The 20,221-nt window shown below is 40.1% G+C and overlaps 1 protein-coding gene across 3 annotated transcripts in view; it reads right to left on the reverse strand.

Moving 5' to 3' along the window:
- CWH43 (cell wall biogenesis 43 C-terminal homolog) overlaps window positions 1–20,221 on the reverse strand; it is a 98,488-nt gene that overhangs the window by 35,664 nt on the left and 42,603 nt on the right. For all 3 annotated transcript variants that reach the window (XM_033214710.1, XM_033214709.1, XM_033214711.1), the window contains 4 exons: window positions 14,168–14,273; window positions 12,008–12,143; window positions 10,285–10,434; window positions 4,835–4,979 (listed from right to left, as the gene is read on the reverse strand). In XM_033214710.1, the coding sequence (XP_033070601.1) occupies window positions 4,835–4,979; window positions 10,285–10,434; window positions 12,008–12,143; window positions 14,168–14,273 (537 nt within the window). The remainder of the gene's footprint in view (window positions 1–4,834; window positions 4,980–10,284; window positions 10,435–12,007; window positions 12,144–14,167; window positions 14,274–20,221) is intronic.

Here is a 20,221-nt window from a genome sequence, read left to right on the forward strand (position 1 = left end):
TAAAAAACAAAGCTCTATTCCACATTGCCAAAAAATGTGTTACCTACATGATAAATCTCTCTTTGTACATGCTGTTTTCTCTTCCTGGCTCCTACTGATCTTTTTTGGTCCAAATTATTTGCTCTTTCTATATATATTTATTGAGCACCTGCTATGTGCCCATCTAGCTTCTGTACTACATGCTGAGAAGACAAAGAGGAAGGAGGTCTGGAGACTGACTTAGGTAAATCAGCGATTACAACATAGACCCTGGCTCCTGGCAGCTTTCCAAGCCTCTCATCCCCAACAGCACTGACCGCACCTTCATTGGTCATCCTGTACAGTACTTTACACACACTAGCTACGCCATCATGCCAGGTATCTGTTTCTACGTCTCCATCCTCCCACTCCTGCACAGAGGGACTCTTAATCACTTTTGGCCACCTGGCACTTAGCATAAAACCTGGTGTTGAGCAGGTGCTCCATCTGTGTTTGTTAAATTGAATCATGGAAATAAGAACATTTGGGGAGCAATCATGAGTCTTTTTGATGTTGAGAGCTTGAGACCAAGGTTATTATTCATCAAAGAAAGAGAACAGAAATATATTCTTTTCTATCATGTGTTGGGAAACTATAAATATGAGGCATTTATTCTGAAGAAAGAAAGCTCCATTTTCTTCTTTTTAAATGCCTTATATATAAAAAATACACCTGACTTTTCACCACTTCTGAATTTTACTGTTAACATTTAATTAAAAACGCATTTTTAAATCACTAAAAGAATACATCACCATTTATTATATAATTATTTTTTTCTTAAGCTTAGTGGTAGACACATGGATGTCTATTCATCAACCTTTATTGTTGTTTAGAGTACACACACGCATATACCTTTTGTATACATAAAAATTATCATACATTTTAAAAATTAAATTTAAAATGTTGATGAAGAAAATAAAGAAGCACTGTTCTGGTTTGTCTTGGGAAAATAGAAAACTTTAGCTGTAGTATGAGGAATAATAAACTATAAATCTATTTAACTATCATTTTGTTTATTCAATTTGTTAAAGATGCTGTAAGTCTTGCAAAAAAAATAAAAAATAAAGATGCTGTAAAGTTTTAAGACTGCAGGATTTAAATACTCATTTCTTTAAGAGAAAGATCTGTTCATCCAAGCATTAATGATTAAAACTCTTCTCCACATTAATAAACTTCCTCCTAAAAAGAGCAATATAAGAATCCACTGCGAATTTTGACACAGCTTTTGACCATGACAGTGGAAACCAAGAGAGGATTAGGTGAAAATCAAATCAAATTTTTCTTAACACCATGTATATCCTTCACACACACATGCACATGCACACACACAATGTAAGAATGCCCTTATTAGGATGCAATTTTTACTTAGACTTTCCAAATTTCATCTTGTCTAATATTCCTTTGTGATTTATAGACCATATACTTACACATTTCTCTTATTTTATTTTTGACATACAGCCAGACACACATAATATATGTCATGTAAGTCTGAGGGCTTTACAGACGTTATCTTCTATTTCATCCTCAAACAACCCTATGATTCCACAGATATAGCTCTCACCACTTTTCAGATGTGGAACTTGAGGCCCAGAAAGGCTAAGCAACTTGCCCCAAGGTCACACAGCTGGTAAATGCAGCATCATCTAGGCTAATAAATAATGACAGGCCATGAGAAGAGAGAGAGGTCCAGCACCAGGGCCCAGACACATGTGTGGGGCTATCTTAGACCCTCCTGCCATAAGTAAGCCATCAGCTGACTACACAGGAGAACCCAGGCAAGAACAGAAAACCACCCAGTCAACCCAAAGAATCATGAAAATATTCACTTGTTACAGTTTTAAGTCACTATGTTTTGAGGTGGTTTGTTACATAGTGATGAACAACTGATATAGTCTCTGTGAGTACACACTTTCCAGGTTTTCCTCTTCTGAACTCTCCTTACTCCCTTTCCTGAAATAATCTGTCTTCTCTTCCTTCATCTCCATCCCCATGATGGCCACATTCAATGTGGCTTCATCGGGGCTTTATTTGGTCTTCCTTTTGCACTTCTCTAATTCTAGCAGTCTAATTTGCACTTCTCTAATTACTAGCAATATCACCCACTTCCACGGCTTCAACGCTTCCCTACATGGTGGCCACCCCTTAATCTATAACTCTAGTTCTCACTGTCCTGCTGAATTCCAGATCTGTATATGCACCTACCTATTGGACATCTCCATTAATGTTCCACAGATGCCTCAAACTCAGCCCAAAGCTGAACTTATCTTCTTTGTCAAACGTTTCTTCCTTTTGTATTCTCTATAAAAATGAATGTCAGTATCATAATCCCTCTGACCAGAGTGAGAAATCAAGGATCCATCTGTGGCTCCAAGCCTAAGTCATACAAGGCAATATAGGCTTTTTATTTTTCTCTTGGGATACTCACTGTTGGAAGCCAGCTGCAAGGAAGAGAGCAAGCCCAAGCAGCCCATGGTGAGGAACCCGGGTCCCCAGCCCAAAGCACCAATTTGCCACCTGTGAATTATCTACTGAGTAGATCCTCCAGTCCCTAGTTGAGCCTTCTAGCTGATCCTGCATGGAGCAGACATGAGCTATCCTCATTGAGCCCTGTCTAAACTCCAGATTCGTGAGCAAATAGATGACCGCTGTTGTTTTAACACTCTAATTTCTGCCTATCCAAAAAAATGCAGAGACTAAATCATCTTCCTAATATCTGCCTTGCCCTTCTTCCAAAATTGTAGTATTTTTAGCTTTGCATATGGCCATCAGGACTAAACACTGTACCTCTCAATTTTCTGTACAGCAAGGTATGTCCATTCGACTAAATTTATGTCAGTGAAATATAAGTAGAAGTGTTAGAGATCAGTTTCTGGGACTTGCCTTTAGAGGGGACTAGCATATGCTCTTAGCCCCTTCTTCATCCCTTCCTCTATCCTGCTACCTACAACCTAAAGGCTGCTGGTTTGGAAATATAGGCCTTGTCAAATGGAAGCACACAACAGAACACAGATTCCAAACACCACAGAGTGCCATTCCAGTGCTGATTCACCTGCCCAGATTTTTACATAAAGAAATACGATCTCTGTTATTTTCTGTCACATGCAGAAAATTCTCATCATGCCATGCTCTCTTTCACCTGCCTTCCAAGCTCTGTAAATAATGTTACACCCTAAGAAGAGTTAAAGTAGTAAAATCAACATAAGATGGATAAGCTTTTTTCTCTGCAGATATTATCTCAAGACATGAGATAAAACAGAATGAGGCCAGGCGCGGTGGCTCAAGCCTGTAATCCCAGCACTTTGGGAGGCCGAGACGGGCGGATCACGAGGTCAGGCGATCGAGACCATCCTGGCTGACACGGTGAAACCTCGTCTCTACTAAAAAAATACAAAAAAACTAGCCGGGCGAGGTGGCGGGCGCCTGTAGTCCCAGCTACTCGGGAGGCTGAGGCAGGAGAATGGCGTAAACCCGGGAGGCGGAGCTTGCAGTGAGCTGAGATCCGGCCACTGCACTCCAGCCTGGGCGACAGAGCGAGACTCCGCCTCAAAAAAAAAAAAAAAAAAACAGAATGAAAGGAACCAAGACATCTGCATAGGGCATAACTAAATATAACAATCATATTCTCATTCTAAATTAATTCATTTGGCATTATAGTATATATATATATATATCTCACATATCATATATATATATATATATATATATATATATAAATCTTCTGAGAATTTTTTTGTGTGGCAGTTCCCCAGAACATTATTATATTCTGGTACACTGACAAATTCAAGTGTTTTAGACCTGAAAAGGGAGAGTAATTCAGTGTCATCTGCTGTGGCCCTGTTGGCTGATTAGCCATTCTCTCTAAGAGGCATTTCATTTTGTCTTTTACTCTCAATGCCATAATTAACTTTCTTTTTCTATTTTATTTATTTATTTACATTTTTTTGAGATGGAGTCTCACTCTGTCACCCAGGCTGGAGTGCAATCTCAGCTCACTGCAAGCATCACCTCTCGGGTTCATGCCATTCTTCTGCCTCAGCCTCCCGAGTAGCTGGGACTACAGGCACCCGTCACCACGCCCGGCTAATTTTTTGTATTTTTAATAGAGACGGGGTTTCACCGTGTTAGCCAGGATGGTCTCGATCTCCTGACTCGTGATCCGCCCGCCTTGGCCTACCAAAGTGCTAGAATTACAGGCATGAGCCACCATGCCCAGCCCCATAATTAACTTTCATAATGTGGCAGATTGTGTTTTCTAAACATGGCTACAATAAAATCGTACTTTCCATTAGTATTCTTATCATGTGGTTTTTATATTCCTCCCATCAAGAGTTTAATGTGATCAGACTTGTGATGACACCGGAAGTAACAGTATATGACTTATAAAGCTATGTCATACAAAGCAATATAGGTTTTTTCTGGTTCTCTAGGGATACTCATTATTGAAAGTCAGCCAACATGCAGGAAGGAAGCCCAAGTAGCCCATGGCGAGGAACCAGGGTCCCTAGCCTAAAGCACAACTTGCGACCTATAAATCTACTGTGAAGTAGATCCTCTAGTCCTTGGTTGAGGCACCTAGCTGACCCTGCATGGGACAGAGACGAGCTACCTCCATTGAGCCCTGTCCGCATTGCAGATTTGTGAGCAAATAGAAGATTGCTGCTGTTTTAAGCTCGTATGCTTTGTGGTGATTTTCTATGCAGCAGTAGATACTCAGACTGCACATTAAATTGTTAGATGAGGTTGATTTTTTAAAAAACATGAAAGAAAAAGAAGTATTTTACTTAATAAATTATAAATCCTATTAAGATTATGTTACCTTCACATTGCCATGTTCAGTGAGCTGTAGATAATCTCTGGAGCCAGGTGCTGAAGTGATATATCCCAGAAATATCACTTGATTCGAGCTACTTTTCAGTAGTTTTGAAACAGCAATAGCCTGCAGTTTCCTGTCGAGATCATCTCTAAAAAATGTAAAAATATGACCCTTTATAGTATTTGTAAAACAATCTTTAAAAAGTCTTAGTTACCTCAAAGACTATCTGTACATAGCGAACAAGCCCAGAGTCATTCCTACTCAGGCAAATATCTTAATGTTACACAAATGAACAAGACATAGATACAGTGCTTCAAATGAGTAGGCAGACAGACATCTGGCTGAGAACATGACCTTTCTTCACAAATCATTTGGAGTCAAGTCAATTTAAAGATAAACTCTAAATACAGCATTTGTTCAACTTTTCATCAGAAGAAATTAAATCAATAATGTGAGAACTCACCATCAGTGTTACAGCTAAAGAATTAGTAGTTTAAAAAAGTAAAAAAAGCCAAGAATACTGGTAAGATGAAGAATCCTGACATTCGCAGAGCCCATCAGGCTTATGTAACCTAAGCTCCTTCAACTGAACACTCCTTTTTTTTTTTTTTGTGAGACGGAGTCTCACCCTGTCACCCGGATTGGAGTGCAATGGCACAATCTCAGCTCACTGGAACCTCCACCTCCTGGGTTCATGCAATTCTCCTGCCTCAGCTTCCTGAGTAGCTGGCATGACAGGCACACACCACCATGCACGACTTAACTTTTGTGTTTTTAGTAGAGACAGGGTTTTCCATGTTGGGCAGGCTGGTCTTGAACTCCTGGCCTCAAGCAATCCACCCACCTTGTTTCCCAAAATGCTGGGATTACAGGCGTGACCCACTGCCCAGCCCAACTGAACACTTTCTGAAAGCCTTCTTAACTCTCCTGCTCAAACACCAGCCGAACATGGTGCTTTTACTATGCTAAGCACTGTAAATCTATAACTGAGATACTTAGGTGGGTACATCTAGCTTCTGGGGAGTTTAGAGTCAGTCTGTTTGGGGGAAAATAGGACATCATATTTTACATGATCCAGCCAGGAAAACAGAAACACCCTAGATGTTTCAAACAAAGTGAATTTAATATAGAGAACTGGTTAGCCAGGTGATGGGAAGCCAGATAGGAGTCAATTATGCAATCAGAGATTAACAACAATAAGAAACCAGTACCACCTCTACAGCTACAGGGAAAACAAGAGGAGGTGATATTATCAGAGTCCAGAACCCAGCACTGACTAGTGGGAGATGTATCAATGGAGGAGGTTTCCCAGAGGAACTGGGACCATTCAAAGAAGAACTGGAGCCACAGAAGAGACTCAACTCCTCCCATAGACACCAGAGGAAGCAGAGAGAGAAGGAGAGAAATACACTCGCTTCTGTACTCCCTCCAACCTTGCACTAGTGCCTCCCATTGGCTAAACCTACCCAGAAGCCAGAAGGCACCGGACTGTGAGAAATGCAGTTCTCTGCAATGCATAGCTGAGAGTAAGAGCAAGGAATGGAGCCCAGAACAGATAGGAAGTAGACAAACAGGGTATTTACATAGAAAGGTAGCTAATACATGAGTGTTAAGGGAGAAAATGACAAAGAAAATAGAAGATCACCAAGCACTGAGAAGACTGGAGAAACCTTGTTGAGTTAAGATCTCAAGACAGGACTGAGTTGGATAAATATGTGTACACAGCTGAGGGCTATTAAAAGATGTCTCAAGAAATAAAAGAGTGAAAAGAACGGCCATTTGTTAAACCCCTTTGCTACTGAATTCTCACAACAGAAGGCAGGTGGTAACTCTATTTTCAAATGAGGCTAATATGCCTATGGTTATTCTTCATCTCCCCTGCCCACATTCATCCTCTGTCTTTCTCTATGCCCTGGGAGGCTGACCCCTGCAGATTTCATCTCCTGGACTTCCTTCTCTGCTGGTTTCAAGTTAGGTTTGGCCAATTGGAGGCACCAGCAGGAGACTAAAATGTGGGAGAAAAGCAACATTCTGGGATTCCTTCCCCAGTCCCTCTGGCAGTAGCTGCATTCTATGCTAGGTGGTCCCTTGTCCTGGTTCTGGGTCTCACTGGGCTCTGGGAACACTGTTTTCTCTGCCTATTCCTTCAGCCCTAAGACAGGCACTGTTACGGGTATCTGAGTGCCTCGGCCTCTCTTATTTGTTCCATGGGTCCCTCCAGTATCTTGTTAAGTAGTTCTTTCATTAGGTCTGCAGGGAATTCTGTTCCATCTGATACCTACAACTAGGATTCAAATCCAGGTCTAGAAAATTCCAAAGCCACTGAACCACAGGCAGTGTTTTCAATCCAATGTATTTTAGTAACATCTAACTGAAGTAATCTGTGAATTTGATTTTACATCTTCTCAGGAGATAAATCTTACCTAGTGAGAGTAATAAAAGTTAAAAGTATATATATATGTATAAGGAAAGAGGGCAAGACAGAAAGAAAGAGAGAGCTCACATCTGCTTTATGTTTTCTTATCTGTTAATATTTTGTCAGTCCAATAACCCTATAAAGTAAGCTGGAAAAGAGAATTTTATCCCATTTACAGAGACACAAGAATTGGAACTTACCAAGGTTTACCTGCAATGAAACGAAACCTAGAACACAGTTTTGGTTCTTTGTCACATAGTGTCAGACTATGGATTCTGTGCTCTCTCCTCTGTGTTTATGATGCATGTTATAGATTTCTTTAAATGGTGATTAGTGGCTCAGTTAATTACCTAAAATAATATCAGTTTTCATTATGGTGTTTGCCTGTGTGACTTCTAAAAAATGCTGCCATTTCCTATTTAGTGGTTATAAAAGATGTACTTATGTAGTCAGTACTTTTTAAGATCTTTTGAATCAGCTAATAACATGCACAAGCATTAGGAATCATTCATTCCTAATAGGATTTTCACATTTATATGCCATAATCACTGGAAAATGAAATCTCTAAATATTTTTTCACAGTAAGAATTTGTGTATTTAGTAATGTAGAAAACAAAGACAAAACATGTCGTGATCGCGTCACAAATTATTCAAGGTGTTAACTTTCCTATGTCACTTTTGGGGAGGCTACAGTGTACCAGACAGTACTTCTGGGGGGTGGCTCAGAGCAGTGGTTCCTAAAGCAAAGACCAAGTCTAGTTGTGTGCGTGGGACATGTCAGATGCTTGATTATGTTTGAAAAATGAATTATTTTTTAAGCTGCCCAATATACCTGATATTCATAGTTGTCTGATTTGGTTTAGTAATGGCCATGTTAATTGAGCACTTACTACATTCATGTATGTTGTATGAGGTACTATGGGCACAAGAACCCCATGAAATAGGTAGGATTATTGCCCCTGATTTGCAGTTGAGAAAACTAAAGCTCTAGGTAATTAAGTAACTCAGCAAAGGATACACAGCTAGTTAAAGAATTAGGATTCAAACCGGATTGTCTGATTGCAGGTTCTGGAATCCCATGCTCTTAATCATTAAACTACACTGCTTTCATCCCTAGAGTTATGTATCCTCAGTAAGTGTTCACTATTATTGTTACTGCTATTGTTGTCATCATTATTATTGAATCAAATGAGCAAGACAGCAAGTAAAGGATATGGTGTTATCCAGAGAACTTTAAGTATGTGGTTAACAGAAAGTGAGAAAAGGCAATCCTTCCCTCCTCTTTTTCAAGCGCATTCCTGGGGCTCTCTTTTAGCTTTCTCTTCCTTTTCAAACCTATTCTTCACATTTTGGGATATATTGGAGAGAATTAAAGGGGACAGGGGGAAAAAAGCAAAGGAAAAATGGAAGGAGTTCAACTGTTTCTTAGGTTGAGAACTTGCGACCTTTAAACAAGAAAGTACCTTTTAAAAAAAAAAAATGATAAACCCAATGTTAAGTACGACATAAGGTCATGGGAATGATTTCTGAATGCCTGTACTTCCTACATGAAAATCACTGGGAGGAACAGAAAGCATTTCTTCAAATAGCTTTTTTAAGAAATACGAACCATCTATATCATCCATCCTCCAAACACTCCTCTTATTTCTAAGGAGGCAAGCAAGAGTCTGGTTCATGAATGGTTCATATTAATTATATTTGGAAGGTTTATTTATATTATCTATCATCTGACTTATTTAAGAAAATATTCAAATATGCTTTCACAGATTCACATAATAGTATTAGAAACAGTGAGGTAACCAGGGAAATAAGAGTGGCAGACACATCAATTTGTTTAAATAAAACACAGTACAACAATGTTGTTTTCCAAAAGTATGTCACTTTAAAGTTCTGTGGCCTCTTGTGTCATTAATGCAGGCAAAGCTTGCATGTGAATGTCATAGCATATAGCTCTTTACATTCATGTTTAAATTATTGTGGTTTAATATGGTAGAGTATAAGTTATATACTTTTATGTTTGCTTTTACAATATATTGCTGGGATTATTCATGATTTATTCAGCACTGTCACTGGTTGTAAATGTTATTCTTTGGTGATAAAACTCATTCCCCACTCTTCATGTTGCTTGTAGAGGGACTTCCTTACAAAACCACCATTGGCCTCTCTCCCCATTCTTTACTTTTGGGGAGGACTTGTCTAATTCAATAATCTTGAAGTTAATTTTACGTGCTTGTCTCAAATCCTTCTTTTCTATTCTCCTTGGAAGCTGCCAGTTTGCAGACAGGCTGTTTTCCATCCTCTTCTTTCCATCAAAGAGAGAGCTTGCCAGGGCAGGCAAGGTAGGCCCACCGTTTATGGGGAGTCATTTTCATGTATATTTGGGGATGTATTCACAAGTCCATATGGACACTTAAGCCAGGTTGTCCAAATAGGCTTATCAGTATTCAAAGTGATATTTAGATCTCCCTCTTTCAGATTCCTCTGCCTATCTGTTGTTTGTAAAAACATGAGGGAGACAAGAGATGTCATTTAATAACCTCAAATCCCAACAGTACTTCCATTTGTAGCAGTAATCCTGTAGGAAAAGGGAATTTCTTTTTCTGTTGTGTGGTTGCAAGCACTTGCAGCCCTGGGTTTGGGGCTGCCTATGCCCTGACCATGAGCTTGCTCCTCATTGGATGGGTTGTCTGACCTCTCTCAGCCTAGTTTCTTGACCTGCAAAAGGGAGCTCTAATAGTGCTTACCTTGCACAGACTGAAGATCAAACACAGTAATGCACTTTGGACAGTACCTGCACAGGGAATTGACCGTACAGCTCAGTAAATGCAGACTAACATGGCCCGTCCCTACACCAGCACTAACAGCTGTCTGCATCTTAAATGCTTCTGTCTGATTTTAAAAACCAGCAACACAGGGAGAAATACTTTGGGAGGTAAAAAAGAAGAAAATGAGAAAGGTGATTTCATAGAAATCAAAGTACATTGTTAATAACGTTTCTTGGCATTTGTGTAATATTAGGTAGGCCAAAGAAACCCACTCGTGGTTCCCAAAGTGTGTCACGACAAAATCCACCGGCTTGCCCGAAATGTTAACGGTCAATGTGATGGCTGGTGCGATCTCGCCCTCTGGTGACGGAAGAAGGTGATGCTCCGATTTCACAATTGGGTATCTTGACAAAGCCATAATCCTGTATTGGAATGAAAAGAGACATGGGCATCATTGTCAGTCCCACTCTACCATGTACATGCGTTAAAAAGGGATGGGTCCCACTGCACACATCCCACCAAGGGACATTCAAAGCGATGTGGCAGAGACTTATATGGCAGTCCACTTGTCAGATCGTTTCATCTGCTAGTTAGCATGTCTCACTGTGTCACTAAGGAAACACCATCAACTCTGTTTTAGTAAGCGCTATGGACACACGAAAAGGGCAGCATTAACAATACACAAAACCCATTGTACTTGCAGTTACTCTGCCAACACATAAACAATTCTAATATTAATCAACACATATGGGAAGGTACAGTCTTGCCAACTAGGACATGGAGTAACAACTTACAAAATTAGAAATGAAAAACTGTCCTATAGGCATATGAAAAGGCATTCCACCTCACTCTAAGCCACAGAGCTCAGTCCTTAGCAGGCTTCTCTTCTCTAGCTAGATGCATTCTCTGTCTGAGAGAATGGAGTCTCTGAGACAGGTCTGTCTCTATACGATGATAGCTGAAAGTACATCTCCAGCCTGGCCTGTCCTTCTCAGCCCTCCAGGCCATAACCAACTGCCTACTGGGCATGACTTGACCATCTTGGGGTATCTCACACTTAGCACAAACCTACAGCTTTCCTGATGGTTCCCATTCCATTAAAGGGCATCATCTCTTAGCGGGTACTCAGGTCAAAAACCTAGACATCGCCCTTGATTCTTCCTTCCCCTCCCCTGACATCTAAACTATTGTAAGTTCTGTTGGCTCTATTCTAAAATTGTTCCTGAGTTTGTCCTCTTGTCACCATCTCCACTGTTCCCATTGTCATCTCTCATCTGTGCTATTTCTGCCTCCTGGCTCCCACTCTTGTCCCTGAGAATCTGTTCTTCCAGATCACTATCCTGTTTAAAATCCTTCAGTGGCTTCCAATCACAACTGGATAAAATGGAGCCCTCTATGATCAGGTACCCATCTTTGACTTCCTTTCTTACTAGTTGCACTTTGGCCCCCCATGCTCCAGGCACACCAAGATGTATCCTGCCTCAGTCTGCACCCAGACTGTTCCCTCAGCTCTTTCCAAGGCTGATCCTGGCTCCTGCTCACTATGACATCTTCGCAGAGACTTTCCTGATCACCCTGCCTATAGTAGCATCCCCATGGCCAATACCCACCCAGTTATTCTCCCTCAGTGGTTTCTTTTCTACACAGCACTTATCATGATCGTGAAGTACCTTATTTATTTTTTGTGTGTACATGTTGATTTTCTGTCTTACACTGGAAAGTAAGCTCCATGAGGACGGCATCCAGGCCAGACATGCTTGGTGCTATGACCTCAGTTCCTAGATTTATAATAGTGAAGAACTGGAAATATCCAGTCATAGAAAAACCACTTGAAAAATTACAGAATGTGCATATCTCCAGCACCTCCTCAACCCACAAGAAGCATCACTGGGGCACATTCACCAAAGGTATGAAAATATCAACTTGCCACTCCAAGTCTATGCAGTCTAGCCTTTCAGGACTATCTTCAGGATTAATTCTCAAGTGTATACTCACCCCCAAGTGTGATACCTTGTGCTTGGACCAAAGTCTGTATAGAAACCCAACTTCTCCCCTAACCACATGGTTAAGTCATTGTTCCCCATATAGGGCTTAGAAGCATCACTCTCCAAAATTGTTATGAAATCTGCACCTGTTCAGAAAAAAAAAAAAGTAGCATACAGTGATGAATCACAGCAAGGCAAAAAACAATTAGCAACATTTTATTCTTGACCCTTAACCTTTTTTTCTTTACTGTTAACCCAAAAACAAAGTAATTTTTGATAAGTCACTGGAAGGAAGTGGCTCAAATCTGATAAAGGAATTTTCCCATGTTTAGAATGCAATTAAAACGTGAAACACCTCCAGGAACTACCGAGAAGGATACAAATTTTCAAATGTGCTCAACATCATTCCTAAAATTTCAAATAATCTTAACGCATTTCTCAAATATCCAATTTATGTTCAGAAACAAGAGAACGGTGCACCATAGCATTTTATTCCAGGACAGACAGCTCCATGGTACTGACCCAGAACTAAGTTGATTGACGTTTCTAGATCTTGGCCAGGAGTGCCTTGGAAGGCTGAAATCAGACTAAAAAAGGGCTAAGGGGCAAAGATGGTATTATATACACATAGATACTAAGACATTGCTCAGGAGGCATGCTTATCATTAAGAATAACCAGAACAGGTTAGTCCTTTACTTATCCTGCTCCATACACCCATAGCTGGTCTAAAAACCAAAAACACTCTCACATTTCAAAGATGCTTCACACAAAAATGAGCACCCTGGAGCATTGAAACAAATCAAATTGACCCTAGGCCTGTTGAAAGCAATTGTGGGTATTTCTCATAAGATGGGATGAGAGACTGAGAAAAGAAATAAGACACAGAGACAAAGTATAGAGAAAGAATACTGATCCCAGGGGACCAGTGCTCAGCATATGGAGGACCTGCACCGGCCCCAGTCACTGAGTTCCCTTAGTATTTATTGATTACTATTTTCACTATCTCAGCAAGGGGAATGCGGCAGGAGAACAGGGTGATAGTGGGGAGAAGGTCAGCAGGAAAACATGTGAGCAAAGGAATCTGTGTTACAAATAAGTTCAAGGGAAGGTACTGTGCCCAGATGTGTACATAAGCCAGATTTATGCTTCTCTCCACCCAAACATCTCAGTGTAGCAAAGAGTAACAGAGCACCATTGCTGCCAGCATATCTCACGTCCAGCCACAGGGCAGTTTTCTCCTATCTCAGAATAGAACAAATGTATGATCGGGTTTTACACTGAGACATTCTGTTCCCAGGGACATGCAGGAGATGGAGGCCTTCCTCTTATCTCAACTGCAAGAGGCCTTCCTCTTTTACTAATCCTCCCCAGCATACACCATTTATGGGTGTCGGGCTGGGGGACAGTCAAGTCTTTCCCTTCCCATGAGGCCATATCTCAGGCTGTCTCAGTGGGGGGAAACCTTGGACAACACCCAGGCTTTCTTGGGCAGAGGCCCCTGTGACTTTCCACAGTGCATTGTGCCTCTGGCTAATCGAGAATGGAGAATGGCAATGACTTTTACCAAGCATACTGCCTGTAAACATATTGTTAACAAGGCACATCCTGCACAGCCCTAGACCCCTTAAATCTTGATTCCATACATAACATGTTTCTGTGAGCACAGGGTTGGGGCTAAAGTTACAGATTAACAGCATCTCAAGGCAAAACAATTTTCTTAGTATAAATCAAAATGGAATTTCTTATGTCTTCCTTTTCTACATAGACACAGTAACAGTCTGTTCTCTCTTCCTTTTCCCTGCAACCCATTCTGTCTTTTGATCCAACAGTTTTCTGGTCCCCAGCAGTGGGTCCCTAGGTGACAGGAGCTACTAGCAGGGGTATCCCTAAGAACAACACAACACGAATCCCCTGCAGATACTCAATATGAGGAGTTGCTCAGAATCAACTGAAGTAATTGCTTTCAAAGAAAGACAGATGTGGTTACAGAACCTCAGTCCCCCTGAAGCTGCCCGCCAAAGTAGAGCATTTTTGAGGTGAGTTTATGACCATCTGCTGGTCATAAATTTAATTTAATACCTGTGTTAAGTTATGGCTTATGACCCTGCTGAAAATAAAAGTAACAATAATAGTTTCTCAAAACCTGGAACTAATTCCAGAAAGACTTACCTGTTTCATTGAGAAGGTGAGCTGATCTTTCTAGACTAGACCACCCTTCATTGTCATATCCAAACCTGAAAGGCCAGATAGCAGCAGAGACCTCTTTGGCTGGTGCCTGAGGAATTGTTTTAATGACAATTTAGGATGACTGTGAACAATGGCAGTTTCAGTGACCCACTTTTCTCCACTTCTCTCTACCAAAATTCTTATTTCAGCAAAGGAATTTCCTTAGACATTTTCCCACATTTAATCCATGAAAATAAGGAGATATTTGCTATACAGCATTCTCAAATTAGTCTTCTGTAAATTTCTAGCTTAAGCTTGGAAGTTAGGAGGGATGTTTGAAAAGTGAGTATTTGTAATAAGCACTGCTTATAATAATAAAAGTTAGAAAGAGCCTGGCTGTCCATAAACAGGAAAATGAATAAACAAATGGTGCTACATATGTGGAATGGAACACTACCCAACCCTAATAAGTGAATTAGGGCTAGATAGGTCCACAAGGAGGGATCTCAGAAAGATTATTTTAAATTAAAAAAAAAAGTATGCTGTAAAATACATACATCAAATGTCATTTAGAAAAAAAGCAGTATTGTCTAGGGATCTGTCATATATGGTAACAATAGAAAGGAACGCATGAAAGTGCTAAAAACAATCACAATACTCAGGATAGTGTTTACTCCTGCATGGGAAATGAATCACACAGAGGGATACAGAGGGGCCTTCAACATATTGAAGAAGTGGTCAGCTCATTCTAACCTAGTTAGGAATGATGTTACACCCCTGCTGTACTGGAAAGCTCAAGGTCCAGGAGCAGAGCCCCTTTTATGAGGTCCTCAGGTCGTGTGCGAGTCAGAGAATGCACTGCCCAACCCTAAGTATCAATCTCAAATGATTACCTACTAAGGTAGTGGGGGACTCGGGGAGGGAGGTGGCAATGGCTAATGGGTCAAAAAAATCAAAAGAATAAGACCTACTATTTGATAGTACAATAAGGTGACTATAGTCAATGATAATTTAATTGTATATTTTAAAATAAAGAATGTAACTGAATTGTTTGTAACCCAAAGGATAAATGCTTAAGGGAATGGATATCCCATTCTCCACAATGTGCTTATTTTACAATGCATGCCTTTATCAAAACATCCCATGTACCCTAAAAATGTATACTCCTACTATGCAATGACAAAAAAAATTTTTTAATAATTTTTAGAATGGTAAAAACAGAAAAGAATCAAATGAATATCTAGTAAAGAAAGCAGAACCATCAATAGAGATTTCATGAGGCATATTATATTTATCATGCTATCCTTTTCCTTGCAACTATTCATCTGTAATTAATTCTAGATGTCATCACTTCAAAACACGCTATTCCTTTATTCTTCCCAGGAAATGCCACTCCCTTCATCCAGCTGCTCAAACCAAAAACATAGAAGTCTCCTTGATTCCTTCCTTCTCCTCACCCAACAACATCTACCCTCTCTGCCAATCCTATCAATTCTACTTTCAAAATATATTCTAAGTCTATCCACTTATCTCCAACTTTATTTCCATTACACCAGCAAAGATCACCATCATCTCTCTACTGGACAGCTGAAGAAGCCTCAGAACTTATCTCCTTGCATCCGTTCTTATCTCCCTATAATCCATTTTTCAAAGAGCAGCCAAATTGACATATATCATTTTTCTTCACTCTCCTGCTTGAGACACTACTGTGGCTTCCATCGCAAGTAAAATAAAATCACCATGAGAATGTAAATTAGTACAATTACAATGGAAAACAGTTTAGAGATTCCTTAAAGAATTAAAAAGAGAACTACCATTTGATCCAGCAATCCCACTACTGGGGATCTACCCAAAAGGAAAGAAGTCATTATGTTAAAAAGACTTGGACACACATGTTTATAGCAGCACAATTGCAAAGATATGGAACCAACTTAAGCACCCATTGACCAATGACTGGATAAAGAAAATGTAATATATATATATATATATATATATATATATACACACACACACACACATATACTTACGTATACACACACACACACACACACACCATGGAATACTACTCAGCCATGAAAAGGAACAAAATAATATCTTTTGCAGCAACTTGGATGGGGCTGAATGCCATTATTCTGAGTGAGGTAACTCGGGAATTAAAAACCAAATATTGTATGTTCTTACCTATAAGTGGGAGCTAAGTTATGAGGATGCAAAGGCATGAGTTAGACAATGAACTTTGGGGACTTGGAGGGATGGGTGGGATGGGGTAAGGGATAAAAGACTACATCTTGGGGATGGCAGGAAAATGGCAAATAGGAGGCAAAACTAACTTGCAGCTCCCACTTCAACAGAGAGAGCAGTGCATGGAGACCCACATCGTGAACTTTTGCTCCAAGAACTACCACAGGAACATACCAGGAAAGCCAAGGGAATCCACAGACCCTTTGAAGGAAGTGGATTGCTGCTGCAGGGTCCATGGGACAGCCAAGAAACAATCAGTCAGCTTGCTTTCTCAGCTGGAAGGCTTTTAGCCTGGGGCAAGTTCCTAGCCCTGCTCACCAGCTGCCTGGACATAAACTGAGTGCTGTTGTGGGGGTGTGGTTAGAGTGAGACCAGCCTTTTGCACTATGGGTTGCATGGGAGCTGGGTGAGGCCTGTGGCTGCCAGCTTTTCCCCACTTCCCTGGCAACCTATGTGACACACCAGAGGCGGCGATGATTCCCCTGGAAATATAACTCCATTGGCCTAGGATCCACACACCCATCTCCCACAGCAGCTACAGCCAGCCCAGCCCAACAAGAGTCTGAGCTCAGAGGCACCTAACCCTGCCCCCACCTGATGGTCTTTCTCTACTGGCCCTTGTAGCTGAAGAAAAAGGACATACTTTTGTAGGAGTTCCATGGCCCCACCCACCACCTGATCCTGCCTATATACTACCACAGCTGATGTGCTCTTGAAAGTGCCACCCCCTGGCTGGAGGCCAGCTAACACAAAACTAGCACACTTAACAAAAATACAACCAAGGACCCTCACAGAGTATGCTTCACTCCCCTGCTTCCTCCACTGGAGCAAGTGCTGGTATCCATGACCAAGAGATCTGAAGACACATCACATCACAGGACTCTTTGCAGATACTCCCAAGTACCAGCCCAGAACCCACTAGCTCTGCTGGGTAGCTAGATCCAGTAGAGAAATAATCACTACAGTTCAGCTCTCAGAAAGCCCCATCCGTGGGGGAAAGGGGAGAGCACCACATCAAGGGAGCACCCTGTGGGACAAAAGAATCTGAACAGCAGCCTTGAGTCCCAGATCTTCCCTCTGACATAGTCTACACAAATGAGAAGGAACCAGAAAGACAATTCTATTAATATGGCAAAACAAGGTTCTTTAACAGCCCCAAAAGATCACACTAGCTCACCAGCAATGGATCCAAACCAAGATGAAATCACTGAATTGCCAGAAAAAGAATTCAAGTTGACTCTTAAGCCAATCAAGGAGGCACCAGAAAAATGTAAAGTCCAACTTAAAGAAATTAAAAAAAAAAAAAGATGCAGGATATGAATGGAAAAATCTCTGGTGAAATAGGTAGGATAAATAAAAAACAATCACAACTTCTGGAAATGAAGGACACGCTTAGAGAAGTGCAAAATGCAGTGGAAAATCTCAGCAATAGAATTGAACAAATAGAAGAAAGAACTTCAAAGGTTGAAGACAAGGCTTTCAAGTTAACCCAATCTGACAAAGACAAAGGAAAAACAATTTAAAAAATAAACAAAGCCTCCAAGAAGTTTTGGATTATGTTAAATGAACAAACCTATGAATAATTAGTGTTCCCAAGGAAGAAGAGAAATCTAAAAGTTTGGAAACATATTTGAGGGAATAATTGAGGAGAACTTCCCTAGCCTTGCTAAAGATCTAGACATCCAAATACAAGAAGCTCAAAAAACACTTGGGAAATACATTGCAAAAACATCACCACCGAGGCACACAGTCATCAGGTTATCTAAAGTCAAGACAAAGAAAAGAATCTTAAGAGGTATGAGGCAAAAACATCAGGTAACCTATAAAGGAAAACCTATCAGATTAACAGCAGATTTCTCAGCAAAAAACCTACAAGCTAGAATAGATTAGGGTCCTATCTTTAGCCCCTTTAAACCAAAAAATTATCAGCCAAGAATTTTGTAGCCAGCAAGACTAAGTTTTCATAAATGAAGGAAAGATACAGTCTTTTACAGAGAAACAAATGCTAAGAGAATTTGCCACTACCAAGCCAGCACTACAAGAACTGCTAAAAGGAGCTCTAAATCTTGAAACAAATCCTTGAAATACACCAAAACAGAATCTCCAGAAAGCATAAATCTCACAGAACCTAATAAATAACAACACAATGAAAGAAAACCCACGGTATTCAGGCAACAGCACAATGAATAGAATAGTATCTCACGTCTCAATACTAACATTAAATGTAAATGCCCTAAATGCTCCATTTACAAGACTTAGAATGGCAGAATGGGTAAGAATTTACCAGCCAAGTACCTGCTGTCTTCAAAAGACTCACCTGACACCTAAGGACTCACATAAACTTAAGGTAAAGGGGTGGAAAAGATATTCCATGCAAATGGACACCAAAAGTGAGCAGGAGTTGCTATTTTTATATCAGACAAAACAAACTTTAAAATAACAGCAGTTAAAAAAGACAAAGAAGTACATTATATAATGATAAAAGGACTAGTCCAACAGGAAAATATCACAACCCTAAATATATATGCACCTAACACTGGCATTCCCAAATTTATAAAACAATTACTACTAGACCTAAGAAATGAGATAGATAGCAACAGAATAACAGTGAGGACTTCAGTACTACACTGATAGCACTAGAGAGGTCATCAAGAGAGAAAGTCAACAAATAAACACTTAAACAATACCCTAGAACAAATGGACTTAACAGATATTTACAGAACATTCTACCCAACAACTGCAGAATACACATTCTATTCATCAGCACATGCAACATTCTCCAAGATAGACCATATGATAGGCCACAATACAATTTTCAACAAATTTAAGAAAAAGAAATTATAGCAAGTACTCTCTCTCAGACCACAATGGAATAAAATTAGAAATCAGCTGGATACAGTGGCTCATGCCTGTAATCCCAGCACTTTTAGAGGCTGAGGCAGGTGGATCACCTGAGGTCGGGAGTTCAAGACCAGCCTGACCAACATGGGGTGAAACCCTGTCTCTACTAAAAATACAAAATTTAACTGGATGTGGTGGTGCACGCCTGTAATCCCAGGTACTTGGGAGGGTGAGACAGGAGGATCAATTGAACCTGGGAGACGGAGGTTGCAGTGAGCCATGGCACTCCAGCCTGGGTGACAAGAGCAAAACTCCATCTCAAACAATAAAAAATAAAAATTGGAAATCAACTTCAAAAGGAACCTTCGAAACCATGCAAATATGTAGAAATTAAATAACCTGCTCTTGAATGATCATTGTGTCCACAATGAAATCAAGATGGAAATTTAAAAAATTATTTGAACTGAATGATAATAGTGAAACAACCTATCAAAACCTCTGCGATACAGCAAAGGCAGTACTAAGAAAGTTCATAGCCTTAAATGCCTATATCAAAAAGTTTGAAACAGCACAAATAGAGAATCTAAGATCACACCTCAAGGAACTAGAGAAAAAAGAACAAACCAAACCCAAACCCAGCAGAAGAAAAGAAATAACAAAAATCAGAGCCGAATTAAATGACATTTGAAAAAACAAATGAACAAAAATACAAAAGATAAATGAAACAAAAAGCTGACTATTTGAAAAGATAAATAAAATTGATAGACTATTAGTGAAATAACCCAAGTAAAGAATAAGTTCAATTAGAAACAAAACAGAAGATACTACAACAAATACCACAGAAATACAAAAGATCATTCAATGCTACCATGAACATGTCTACGTACATAAACTAGAAAATCTAGAGGAGATGGATAAATTTCTGGAAATACACAACCCTCCTAGATTAAACCAGGAAGAAATAGAAACTCTGAA

This window comes from Trachypithecus francoisi, unplaced genomic scaffold (genome assembly GCF_009764315.1).
Source record: "Trachypithecus francoisi isolate TF-2019V2 unplaced genomic scaffold, Tfra_2.0 Lachesis_group1, whole genome shotgun sequence".
Classification (NCBI taxonomy): domain Eukaryota; kingdom Metazoa; phylum Chordata; class Mammalia; order Primates; family Cercopithecidae; genus Trachypithecus; species Trachypithecus francoisi.